The sequence below is a fragment of the Lycorma delicatula genome, chromosome 7 (genome assembly GCF_047948215.1).
Source record: "Lycorma delicatula isolate Av1 chromosome 7, ASM4794821v1, whole genome shotgun sequence".
NCBI lineage: Eukaryota > Metazoa > Arthropoda > Insecta > Hemiptera > Fulgoridae > Lycorma > Lycorma delicatula.
Window position 1 is genome coordinate 75,161,926 of NC_134461.1, and position 14,827 is coordinate 75,176,752.

The 14,827-nt window shown below is 30.6% G+C and overlaps 1 protein-coding gene across 1 annotated transcript in view; it reads right to left on the reverse strand.

Moving 5' to 3' along the window:
• The window catches only part of Tbh (Tyramine beta hydroxylase), a 39,337-nt gene extending 25,621 nt beyond the window's left edge, over nt 1-13,716 (reverse strand). The window contains exons 1-2 of the mRNA XM_075371584.1: nt 13,281-13,716; nt 395-541 (exon numbers count right to left, since the gene is read on the reverse strand). Of these exons, the coding sequence (XP_075227699.1) occupies nt 395-541; nt 13,281-13,664 (531 nt within the window). The 5' untranslated portion in view covers nt 13,665-13,716. The remainder of the gene's footprint in view (nt 1-394; nt 542-13,280) is intronic.
• Between the last annotated feature and the right edge of the window lie 1,111 nt (nt 13,717-14,827).

A 14,827-nucleotide genomic window follows, 5' to 3' on the forward strand; every position in this document is an offset into this window, starting at 1 on the left:
GTATTCTTTCTTTTTATTTTTATAACATAAACTAGAAGACAAATAGGTTAGTGCAAGTTTATACATGCAAAAATTAGCACATCATCATAGATACATAGGAAGGGAATGAACTTTATATTTGAACCATCCTCATAGAAATATAAGGCAAGTTCAATATGTAGTCCACTCTCCAATGGAATATATTTTGTTTTTTTAGAGCTATGTATAGTAAAATCATAACGTGTAGAGAAATTAAAGATTGCTGTATTTAATTTTTTCATTACTATTACCTTTTAATGTATATACATGTTTTACATTAAATTAATTACTACTGATATATTTTTTGCATAATTATGTGTGTATATAAGTACATTAATAAGATATTTTGAAGTGTTAATTATTTATAATGTTTTACCTCTATAACATAATCTTTGTCATCACATGTATCAAATTTTCTGGAGTACGAAAATATAGTCCAATTTCCAATCCATGTTAATTGAAAATCCTTACAATTTTGCGTTTCTTCAGTTGATAGAATTCCTTTCTCATCTGAATTTGCATCCTGTGAATAATATTAATTTAAAAAATCATTGTATTAAATAAAATATAATGTGTACTATAGTTACCTTATATATAACAGGTTTGAACCTCACCAATACCACTGCAAGTAGTTACATAATCCAGAGGCAATATCAGAGAACCGTAATAGGTGATATGTTTTTCCATATATCTTTGATTTATTTGGTTCGACAGCCACAGTTTTTAATTAATAGTAATATATGAGTATATATATATTAATATTAACTTTATAACTAGTGATAGTAAAATATTCCCTATCAACAAATGGTGATCAGGAGAAAATATTGCACCTCTGAAACCATTGTAAAAACATTAAAACGAAGTACAAAATAACATAAGTTAGTGCTCAGAATATAAATTTTGGCTAGACTGCCGTTAAGATCTATTAGTGAAATGTTGCCCTAGCCTTCTCATTAATTAATTAAAATCAAAAATATTAATGAAGATTATGAAGTTATAAAACGATTTGATTTGTGCAGTAGCAATGTTCTTTATCACAGAGAGCTGACAGGAAGGTTGCATTTTTAAATCAAAGTTGAGCTCTCAACAAGCTGGGCATCCAGCTCTAATGAAGGCAAGTTAATTCCAGTTAATTCACCCATTCCTCAGTTGGTATGGTTGCTAAACTTTGACTGGCAACTGAAATTTTTAGTAGCTGAACAGCACTAAAGCTTATTACTAGGTTTCTGTTGACATATGAATCATAAGAGAGTTGTGTGTGATCTATCAAAATAACAATTGGCAAAGCATTAGTTCAGTTTGGTCTGTGAAGAATGAGACAGTTCATTGCAGTGATGCAGAAGGACTAAGCGGGTAGAATATATCTTATAGAACCAAATATAACTAGGTTGCTCATTTGATGTGCTGTCTTTTGCATCAGTAAACAAACAAAGGCATGCATTCTGGTCAATATTTTTTTGATCGCTGACACAAAGATCTGATCATGTAGGGGCCTAAATTCTAGGTGTTTGCAGGTTGGCTTCACAGCTGTCAGAACGCATTCGCAAACACCAGTCACAATTTAAGGCACAGCAGGCAAATGTTAGCTTCCAGAGAGAGTGGAGGTAATGTTCTAATAACCACTGAGCAAAACTTGGATTTGTGATTACCATTGTTCTGCCTGGGTGACATTTGCTCTGCTTGTGACCTCTGCTATAATGTTGAAAAAGAGTTGTTCTTTGTTTTGGTGAGGTTTTTTGTGGTTGGCTACTCTTGACTTGGCAGTCTGATTTCCATGCCGAGTTTGTTGGAATCGGCACCAAGGTTGAGTTGGCCATACACCAAATATCATGTGATACGCAAAACAAGTATGAGCAATACCCATCCAAAAATCTGTTGCTTTTGATTAAGCTTCACTAAATACTTGGAAGGTTGACTTGTACATGTTTCGGCAGATATACTGAATTTGCATTAGATTTAGATATGCAGTTGAAATACTGGTAACTGCTGGTTAGTGCTTAATGTTATTCATCAAGATGGCATATGTAATGTACTTATTTATTCAGTATTTGTGTTTGATTTTTCACTCAACTATATTATATCAGGAGAACTACTACAAATCAGGTTAACAGTATTAAGAAGGTGACAAAAATAAACACAATATTTTTTAAGCTACATATGCGATTTAACTTAAAATTTCAATTTTGTTATTTCCTGGTAAAAAATTTCATCTAGTTGCATTTGCATACACACACACACACACACACACACACACACACACACACAGAGAGAGAGAGAGAGAGAGAGAGACTGATACATATAGATATCATGGAATGTATACTACAACATTAATAATCTTACTTCCCAAAAATTTAAATAAATAAATGTTCATTTTTTTAATTGTTATTTTTAAGTCATACCAATTATTACTATATATCTGCAAAATAACAAACACCAAAAGGGCAGTTTCATTAAGTTTTAGTGAATCTCCTTATAACAAAAGCAGAATGATATTAAAAAAATAATGGTAAATATTACAAACCCTGGAAAAACACTTACAGATTGAAGGCATCCCTCATAAAACAATTCTTTGTCCTGAATCCCCCAAAAAAATTGATATACAAAGAAACTAAATACTATTTGCAACCCAGAACCCAGAAATTGATTAAAAATTAATTTCTGAACCACTTCCCCAGTTAATGAGAATGTTTTTATTATTAATATTTTTTTTTATTGATGATAATTCACCACCTTGTGTGTAAGAATATAATGTAGCATATGAAAAAAAAAATGCCTATAATGGTTTTAGTTTTCGAACATTTTTTTATTTATTTTCAATTTACTTTACTTAGCAGCACGTTTCTTTTGCATTATATAAAGAAAAGGTAATCAGTTAAGCATTAATTATTAACGATTTTTACATTTACTGGATTACAATTATAATTAAATTACAAAAGAATTAATTTCAGAATTTATTGGATTATTATAATACCTGTTAGAATCAGTGCCGAAGGAAATGATTGCGTCAGCTTTCAAGATATTAGAATTTATATGAAACTATAAACTTTACGATGAAATGAACATTAAATGTATTCAGAGTAAAATTATGGGATTTTAAAGTGGCATGTCAGATTTAATATCCTTTCTATTAGTAGTGATATTATTTTATATAAAATTTTAATTCGTTTTTCCATATATCAGTTGTTGTTATATTGAACTTTTTGAAAGGAGAAAAAGAAGATATTGTTTTATTATTGTAATCTAAATTTTTTTTTCTCGTGTTGTTTTGATAATGTTTAAAGAAGGGCATTGTGATTGTGTATATTAATTTTATAATTAAAATAAAAATATTGCAATATAAAGTACAAAAATAAAAATATTTTTGTCTTCAAAAAATTTTAATGGATTGACTTTTTATTAACATACACAATTACTAAACAGTACAATACACTGTACTGTATTATATTACTCAATATAATATTTTCAACTGAAAATATTGTACTCCTTCATTCTGATTTTACGAAAAAAAAAATTACTGATTGAATGTGCTGCACAAAAATTCTCATCTTTAACAAAATGTTTTTTTTTCTTTTGGTTATAATATTAAAAAATTAAAAATATTACTTCTACATAAAAAAAAATTGTAATAAATTGAGAATAAAATACCGAAAAATGAAATAAAATAATATTTAACACGCTCTGCCTAGATGTGTGTGTTTGTGTAATTGTGTTTTGTTTGTTAATTTACTAATTTAATTTTATAATAAAAAAAAAAATTACACTATTAATTTAAACTAATTTCTATATTTTGATCCTAGTCATTCTTAAGAAGAAAGACATTTTTACATATCACATCATAGAAAAAAAAATTGTACACACCGAGCAAGAAAATATATATTTCGGAATTTATACGTCGTAAGGGAACTATTTTGAAATTTTTAGGATGTTCATTGCACCGTAGCAGCTCAATGGCGGAACCGATTTAGATGTGTCTCCGCGTTGGAATCCTTAGATTACCGGAAGTACGTTACTGTATTAGCTTTAGACTTGCATTTCTGTTTATCCTCCCGAACCACCGTAAGGTATTATTTCGGAGAATGATGTGTATGAATATAAATGAAGTGTACTCTTGAATAGTCTCAGGTCGATTATTCCTCAGATACGTGGTTAATTGAAAACCAACATCAAAGAAAACCGGTATCCACTATCACTCTGTTAGCTGGGGGTTTGAACTGAATTATTCAAATCAATTAAATGAATAATATTAGAAAATTATTAGAAATAAATTTACGTGAAATAAAATAATATTAAATAAATTTTTAAAAAAATTCCGTTTAATAATTGTCTTCCCGTGGGGGATGTGTGTGAGGCTATAATGTTAAGATGATGCGAGACTAGACCAATCATCACCGTCAACTGGTACCAAACGGGTGCCCCTGGAGCGTTGATTTGGGAGGTGAAAAATGGGGTGCTCTTATAATATCTATGCAAACAATCGTCTGATAAAAAAAAATTCAAACAGGATATTTGTTAGTAGGTTGAAGATTAACTTTTGTGTGCATCAGGTACTCTCTGGATCTAACAGATCACGATTATGCTGTCAGCATCTAATTTAGGATCGAACACACTATTGTCGAATTTTATGCTTTTCGGGGACAGGGAAAAGTGGAACGGCGTATGCTGCTAATAATATTTTGCAGGATTCTGATGGTGAGTAAACTACAAGATACTACCGTAGACAAAGCTGTCGTAGATCTGAGCACTCACATTTTTGCCAAGGGCCAAGCCTTTGTAGCAATGAGTTGCACGAGAGTCATCTGGAGAGTTTAGCCATTAATTGTTTGGATACCAGAAAATTGGTATATGATCCCACGATAAAAAGTCTATCGAGGTACTCAATCACTTGAGAAATTTATAAGTTTAGATTGGCATACGCCAATTAAATAAATAAATTGAAATGTTTACAGTTTCCTCATTTAGCTCAATACGTTAGATCGAATCGTGAATTTTTCTCGATGCTCACTAAAAATTATTAAATAAAATTATAAAAATTAAAAAAAGAACTGCAAAAAAATATAGAACTAAAAAAAACGGAAATAAATCGATCTAAAAAAAAAAACAATACAAGGTATGGAAATAAAGGACTAAACATCGTTGTTCCGTTTCACGTTGAGCCATCCGGTGCTGTGATCTAGTGGGTGCTAACGCTCACCGGAGAGTTAGCCGTATTAGCATTCTACGTTTGAATCCCGCGCAGTACGGTCGCGTTTTTCATTTCGTCCGGATGGACAATCAGTGTTACTCATAGTTACTAGCATTCGGCGCTCGAATCTGATCCAAGACGGTCACGTCATACTCTTAGTCCGGATGGACTTCATTCTTTGTTCGGATGAACGTTAGCTTTAATGTTTTATTTAATTTTATATATATATATATATATATTTTTTTTTATATGTCAAGTTATACGTTATGTTACAATTCATTTTATTAACTGTCAAGACGACAATTCATTAAATTATTATTCAACCAGCAAGGCGTTGTCTTCATTCATCACCTATGAACATACAGTCCAACCTCGCTCTAAAATCTACCAATCGTTATGCAGTATTTAATTAAATAAAATAATAGATAACCAATCAACTTTCAGTCAGCTTTAATTTGTTTAAATATATTTTTCATGTTTTAGAAATAGCAGGCATTTAAGGTTGTCTCATGATTAAGTTTTCGCCAGGTCTTACATCGATAAGAAAATTTTGTCTTTCAATGAAAATATTTAAATGCAGTCGGGGAGCTCTGAATAGTAATTGTCCTATATTAAACAGATCTGAATAGTAATTCTATATTAAAAAGCCCCCCCGACTGCATTTAAATATTTTCGTAGATTGACAAAATTTTCTTATCTATGTAAGACCTGGTGAAAACTTAATCATTAGACAGTCTTAAATGCCGCTATTTCTACAACATGAAAAATATATTTAAACAAATTAGAACTGTTTGAAAGTTGATTGGTTATCTATTATTTTATTTAATTAAATACTTCATAACGATGCTTAGTCCTTTATTTCCATACCTTGTTTTCTTTTTTTTAATTCGATTTTTGCCGTTATTTTTAGTTCGACTTGTTTTTTGGCAATCGTATTTTTTAATTTTTATAATTGTTTTTAGTATTTTTAATATAACCCTGGATTTTTATTTTCTCCAACAGGTTAGTAACTATCAAGTTCTTTTGGCTTATTTGCCAAAGCGAGCGAAAATAGACATACGCAAAATATTTGATAACTATTTTGTGTTATATTCATTTAACATTTAATAGCCTTCATTTTTTTTTTTAACATAAAATCATCATTTGTTTGATCATAATATCCCCTAAAATCGTTGGATAATGTTATTACTTTACTTTTGTAAACTACGAATTGCAGTTCATTTTCGTGGGCATTTTTTCTGTTTCCTTCTGGCAATGTTATGCTATAATTCAGGTTAAAAAGTTAATATTATTAAATTGCCCTCATTAATTATTTATTACATCTGTGGAGTTTTAGAAGTACATAAATTACTGTTTTTAATACATGTTTAAATTAAAAGAAAGAAAAAATTCTAAATAGATATACTTTGTATTTTTAAACATAGTTTATTGTAAAAGTTTTAGGAAGTGGATTTTACTGGTCGTATTCAGTAAGCAAATGAAGTTAAGTTTTAAAAATTTATTTTTAGCGCATAATTTCTCGTTTTTAACCACAGTTTTACTGTGAAATTATTTATTTTATCGTAATAATTCATTTTTCGCCAAAATCCTTGCATCTACTAACTAAAAATGGAAGTTTAATACCGAACCGATGTTGTCGGTAAAAATTTTAACTATTAAGTTATATGAATTTTAATCATCCCGGAATTTTCTATTTTTAACTGTAATTTAACGGTACAATTCATTTCTTGATCTGTCAAATATTTTTAAAATAATCTCACGTTGAAAAATTATCTTATTACTGGACAAGAAATTTAACAGATGGTACTTTCAAATCTCAAGTAAGTAGATTGCACATAAATTTTTTCCTGATTTTGTAACCGTAATTGAACTGTTCAATTAAATTTTTTGTAGTTTTCATACGTTATAGATAAACTCATATTGAACAAAATATTTTCTTACAGGAACAAGAAGTTAAAGATAAGCTTTTTAATACAACTTATTTTTAAAATATGAAATCGACTAAAAAATGTATTTTATCGATCAATTACGGCTAAAAAAGAGAAATCATTGGATATTTAAAATTTATGTATACATTATATTACTTAAGAATTCAGGGTTTAGACTTCGTATTCAGTTAGCAGATGACGATTGGGTACGGATTTATTTGTAAAAAAAATGTGTGAGCGGTAAAAACTTTATATGTATCTGAACTTCATCTGCTAACTGAATATGTTTGTTTTATTCGCAAAATAATTAAAGTAATATCCTAAAAATAATTAATTTATAGGGAGGATATACTGTATTATTACAATCAGGCCTTCCTTTTGTTATCCCAATGAAGAGGTATTAAAACTATCTATAACTGACGCTATTATAAGAAAATAGTTAAAATTAAAATTTTCCTTTACGTAAAAAAAAATTGCGTGATGAACACTTAATATATTCTTTTCAAATTATATATATTAATAATTATTTTTTACCGTTATGTACTGTGTATAGCTGAAATAATTAAAATAAATTGCCGGCCTCCGTGGTGCGAGTGGTATCGTCTCGGCCTTTCATCAGGAGGTACCGGGTTCGAATCCCGGTCAAGCATGACATTTTCACACGCTACAAAAATTATCATTCATCTCATTCTCTGAAGTAATATCTAACGGTTGTCCCGGAGGATTTTTAAATTAAAATAAACTGACGGTCATAACTAACTTTGGAGGCACATGATAATTATTATCAGACGATAAAAACGAGATGGACAAGCTAACATGTTTTACAAATTTCTTTGGTCGATGTTATTTTTACTTTCCCGTCTAGATAGCGCTATAACTCTAGAAGGAAGGTATTGTAATCGGTCAAATTTGTGTATATGTGGTTTTCATCGGATCTTGATGTATTGACACCTAAGGAACCTAAAAAACAAAAAAAAACCGGATGGAAATTCCCCGGTATGTACGTGTGTGTTCGGCGTCACTCTAAATTATCTTATATCTCCAGAACTACTGGAAAATTTTGACAGATTAGTTCTGTTTATGGGGTATTGATGCGATTCAATTTTCAAATTTTACAGCAAGGTCACCCTTATCATCTCGATATTTCGCCTAATTGAGGTCATTTTTTTTTTTTAGGTACATTTGTTAACAATTACAAAATATAAATCGTGCAAAAAATAATTTTTGCAAAATCGCAACCCAGACTAAAAAATTGTTCTATACTAGTGGGCATACTACAACAATAGTACCCCTTGTCACCACAAGGAGCGCTAGTGTAGCACTGACGTACAGTTGTTGTAGTCATCCGCTATGTTGTGACACCACAGGTGAGCGGTAAAATTAAATAAATGAATAAGTGTAAAAGTGACTTTCATGTGTGACGGGGAAGTCTTATAACTGTGTTGTCAGATTTTTTTTACCATTTGTTAGTGTATATTTTTACTAAGAAATTTAGACCTGTGTGTATAAATAAATTAACGTACCAAAACATGGAGTATAATTTTCGAGTGTTACGTCATCTATCGATCAACCTAAACTATTCCTAGTATATACAACTAGTATCTTCCGTCGCGGCTTCGCCCGCATTACATGCGTATAAAATTTGGAAACAGTTTTTTTAATAATTACGTATGGGATCTTCTTTCAGAGTTTCCTCTATTCACAACTTATTTCTCAAAGATTGAACTGAAATTTGAGCGAGGGTATACGTTGCTCTTCAAGTCCCTTAAAACGATCTGACGTAGATTCACACTTTTATGATGTTAAATTCTAGTAACTTTAGAAGTTCTTTTAACTATCTGTAACCTTGCCGGCTTAGAAATTATGAAAATATTAATACAAAATTTAAAGACTAATCAATGCCGATTACGTGTACGTTTACCTTGATGGAACTTCTTAGTTCAGGATATAAAAATCTAGATAGTGCTTCTTTACTCGCGTGAGGATGTTTTCGCGGATCGCCAACATAATAGACAATGACATTAAATTTAACAAATATTTAACAAAAATTAAATAAATTCTAACTTATTTATTTATAGGTTTTTTGTTTTTTTTTAAATTATAATTTATGTAGCAGTAAGATTTAATGAGGTTTGAACCGAGGTGAACATTCCGGGGGTCATAAGAAAGGTACAGTTAAAATTTTGTAATGATTGGTTCCGTAGTTTTCAAGAACAATCGAAAAAGTCGTCTCTTTATGCAGTAGTAAAATTATTCTTTGAACGCGTAAGTATTCATCTATTGTAATACGATAGGCTGCAAAACTTTAACCTAATTTTGATACGGGTTTTTCTCTCTTTAATATCAAAATTTAAGATTTAAATCATTTCAATCTACACAAAAATCCACCTGAATCTATAAAAATATCTTAAATATTTTTTTGGGAGTTCCTTCATCTTGAAAATAAAAATTATTTATTTTTCCTGACATACTTACTTATAATGTATCCACATTTTAATGAAAAATAAATTCTAGGGAGCCCGTGCTACTTCGCATCATCAGTAAATAAATTAAATTGTAATAAATAATTTACTGTAATTTATACTTCTTCTTTCCAGACAACATTAACTGTATGTCGACCCTTAGGTTTCATTTCCACTTTCATATTTTTAAAAGATTCTGCTCGTGATAGGGCAACGTGCAATTTTTCATGGCTAAACACTGGTTCAGGTAGATAAATTCCTACTTGATCCAGAGTTTGTCCTTGCGCCTTGCTTATTGTCGTGTAAAATCCTAACCGTACAGGAAGTTGCCATCGTTTAAAAGAAAATGGAACAGTAATGACAGACGGTGTCAAATCAATTCGAGCTAGAAGTACCCCCCCCCCCTTTTTTTTCTCTTTAGCCTCCGGAACCATCGTAAGGTATTACTTCAGAGGATGATATGTAGGAATGTAAATGAAGTGTAGTCTTGTACAGTCTTAGGTCAACCATTCCTGAGATGTATGATTAATTGAAACCCAACCAAAAGAACATACCCTTCTACTATTAATATGAGCGCTAAAATTGCTTCCCTTGTTCCTATACTTTTCTTGAAACAAAATTGGTCTTCCCCTAATTCTTCTGTAGAGAATTCTAGTTAAGATTTTTAACCCATGAGAAGTTAAGCTAATTGTTCTATATTCTTCACATTTATCTGCTCTTGCTTTCTTTGGTATTATGACAATAACACTCGTTTTGTAGTTTGACGGAACTTCCCTTTCTTCATAAATATTACACACCAGTTGCACACTCTGCGCAGTAATTCTACAGGTATACCATCTGTCCCAGAGCCTTTCTGCCATTCAAATTTTTTAATGCTCTCTTAAATTCAGATCGCAGTATTGTATCTTCCTTTTCATCCTCTTTGACTGACTCTTCTTCCTCTATAACACCAATTTCTAATTCATTTTCTCCGTATAACTCTTCAATATGTTCCACCCACCTATCGCCCTTTCTTTCGAATTTAAATCAGTATACCATCTTTATTTAACACATTATTAAATTCTAATTTATGTACTACAAAATTCTCCTTAACTTTCCTGTATACTGTATCTATTTTACCAATGCTCATGTCTCTTTCCACTTCTGAAACTTTTCTTTAATCCACTCTTCTTTCGCTAATTTGCACTTCCTGTTTATAGTATTTCTTAATTGTCGATAGTTCCTTTTACTTTCTTCATCACTAGCTTTCTTATACTTTATACGTTCATCCGTCAGTTGCAATATATCCTCTGATATCCTATGCTTTCTACCAGTTCTCTTTGTTCTGCTTAATTTCGCTTCTCCTGTTTTAAGAATTTCCTTTTTAACATTCTCCCATTCTTGTTATATATTTTGTACCTTATCGTTTTTACTCAATCCTCTTGCGATGTCCTCCTCAAAAATCTTCTTTACCTCCTCTTCCTCAAGCTTCTCAAAATTCCACAGATTCATCTGATACCTTTTCTTCAGGTTTTTAAACCCCAATCTACATTTCCTTATCACTAAATTATGGTTCCTATCAATGTCTGCTCCAGGGTATGCTTTGCAGTCGACGAGTTGATTTCTAAATCTTTGTTTAACCACGATATGATCTATCTGACACCTTTGGAGTATCACCAGACTTTTTCCATGTATATATTCTTCTATTATGATTTTTAACCTGGGTGTTGACAATTACTAAATTACAGTTCGTACAAAACTCAATAAGTCCGTCCCCTCTTTGATTCCTTTTGCCCAGCCCGTATTCACCCACAACATTTCCTTTCTTTCCTTTTCCAGTGCTTGCATTCCATTCTCCAATTATTTTTAAATTTTCACCCTTTTTTATGTGTCATATTCACATAATTCAAAAAAAATTAATTAAATCCTAGGTGTTGATTATGAATCACTCTACATGTTTTGTGTGTATACTAGCATTCCCGTCGCGGTTAGGGGATACTAAGCCGATTACGGCTCGCTTCGCTCGCCTTTCCCATTTAGCAAGAGGCCTCTGTTTTTTGAACCGGCTGTTTTCATTAAACTTGTAAAAATAATAATGATAAATAACAATTAAAGTCCGCTCAATTTATAAAAAATATCAGTATGTTGTAATTTTTTCAGAGCAACAGTTTGGTTCAGTACAGCATCCATAAATGAGAGTGATCTAAGAATGTGGGTTTCAAAACAGTCGGCCTCCATCTTAAAAATATTAGTTATAACTGGTTACCCGTACTTCATACGGACAAAAATGTATTTTGCCCGGTTCTTAGTGTTATCTGACAAACACTGCTAGTAAGTGACCGTACTGTTTTTCATGATTTCTAAATATTTTAATTACTTTCATTTTATATTTTTAGTCAAGTAATCGGAGGCAGGTAATAACCTTTTACATATAGTAACAGTGGTTGAGTTGGTTGAGCCGCCCCGCTGCCGTACACAGTCACACCCCTTAAAAAATCGAAATTCAAAAAAATCGAATATGGTTTTTAGATATTTATCTGAAGAGTATTTGCTACCCCCAATCTAGTGAATATCTCCTTTACTGTAGTCTGAAATTGAGAAAAATTGCAATAATTGTTCAATTTGTTACCTTTCTTCACGTCTTCCAAGGTCGAATTTTGAAAAATCTGGAAATTGGTTTTTAGATATTCACGTGGAAATTACACACAACAAAAATTAAGTTGAGATATCTTCATTTGTTACCGAGAAATTAAAAAGAATGTCCGGGTTTAAAAAAAAATTCAAAATCCATTTTGTCCCTTTAAACTAGGAATTTCCAAAAAAATCCTTTCTCTTAGAGTGCACTTACACCATAACAAGAACATGTATACAAATTTTCATCAATTTATCTTTAGTAATTTTTGCTCGACATTTTGAATCAGTCAGTCAGGACAATTTACTTTGTAGGTTCAGAAAGTATATATGCATTTAACTAAATTAACTACTGACAACGACCAGAAAATTAATTTTTAATAAATAGTTAAGTAAACATTAACATTAATAGTACACTTTAATTAACACTTAATAATTAAAAACTAATAAAAATAAATTAAAATAATAATAACCCACCGGGTTGGTATAGTGTTAAACTCGTCATCGTAAATCAGCTAATTTTGAAGTCGAGAGTTCTCAAATTCAAATCCTAAAACCGTCAAATCAAAATTCATGCCTAAAACTTTTATTCGGATTTAAAATGCCACATGAAACCGATCGTGGATATCGGTGTTCTGTGGTGGTTAGGTTTCAATTAACCACAGGTTTCAGGAACAGTCGGCCTGAGTTTGTTCAAGACTGACTCATTTACCAGTACAGAGTTACATTACACTGATAAATCGCTAATGACTTTAATTATTGATGCAATTATAAAAAATAAAAATTATAAAATTATTTATTAATTAATTAAAAATTAATAAAAATTAAAATATAATTAATTAAAAATTGAATATGGAGTATTTTTTGCATTTCTCGACTTTCATGATCCATATATCCCGAAAAACGTAAAAAAATGGGTAATATTCGTACGTACGTATGCATGTGTGTCATGTTTGAAGTTTAATAACTTTTGGCTGGATAAACCGATTTCGGTAAAATTTTGTACACTTATGTATATGATGGGGTAACTTGTTTTTCAAATTTTTGGGTTATTATTATTATAAATAAATACTTAATTACCTGGAATTTATATTTTCCTTTCCAATTAAGCCATAAAACACAATAATCAGCATTTTCCAAATCTCCGTAATCAGAAAAACCAATAGCGATCCATTGTTTCCGTTTTATTTTGGCATGTACTTCAAAATTAACCTGTTTTAATTTATAATCAAGAGTCCAATAAAGATTAATATTACCAGAAGTATCTAACGGTATCTGATAGAAATTTTGTAACTGTCGATGTTTATTAATATCGTTATTGTATTGTAATTGCATGTTATGTTCATGATGCTTTTCATTCCGTTTGTTCTTTAAATTCTGAATTAACGGTAATTTATCAAATTGTATCGATATCGTTACATGCATTAAACAGGTAGTAAATAATATGAACCATAAGTTGAACATTATGGCGTACAAAGTTCTTCGTATTAAAGCACACACTTAAACTTGACGCGCGTTGAGATCAAACTACTCGCTTGATATACCCCCATAAACTCTCCTCTTTTTAGTCTTAATTCCCCCTCCACTTCTAATAAAATGTTCCACCACGCTACTGCTGCTTCCATATTCTAAGAGCAAAACTTAACCACTCCGCCCTTTTTGTTTGTTGGATAAGTAGAGAGACGGTAAACAGAGTGCGATAGTAATATTTCTGCCCTTACTCAAAGGACCCCTTATTTTTAGCTCTGTTCTGTTAGTTTCTCATTCTTCCCATAAATTATAATTAATACATTAATTTCGAATGAAAATATTTTTTTTCAATTTATTATTTATTTGTAAGTAAGAGATTACAATTTAAACTGTGTTGTTTTCCGCATTATTATCTCTACAGTTTTTCCTTGTAGGTTTTTAAAAGTGAAATTAATAATAATAATAAATGCTAATGAATATAATGTTGACCAATCTTATTTGATCTAAAAGTACCATGTTTCATCAAAATGGGTGCTCAGCTTTAATTTACCTTACCTTTATCATGCCTGTAATTATTATTTATTATTATTCTTGAACAAAACTAATTCATTTATATTTTTACAACTATTTTACCAGTTTTTTTTTCATAATATAATCTTTGTTATATTAATTCAAATTTATAGCAATTAGATCCATTTTAAATTCTTATATTCAAGTTTTGAAATTTTTTCTTCCAAGTTTATTAAATAATAATTCCTTTTGATCATTATTAATTTTTAAACATTATTTATTTCCTAGCATCACAGCTTTAGAGCTGCGATGCAAGGAGAATATAGTAATCAGTCAAAAAATGGGATATGGAGTTTTTTTTACATTTCTCGACATTTCATGACCCAGGGTTCCCAAAAAACTTTAAAAAAAGTTAATGTTCGTACATATGAATCTACGTGTGTCATGTTTGAAGCTTAATAACTTTTAACTGGATGAACCGATTTTGATGAAATATTGTACAGATGCTCATGAATATGGGACAATTTGTTGGTAAAATTTTGGGGTCAATATCTTTAGGATGGTGAGGTAGATTGATTTTTGGTGTCAATTTTCTCAAAATTTTGCGAACATAATCCTACTTTATAGTAAGTTCAGTACATGCAGAC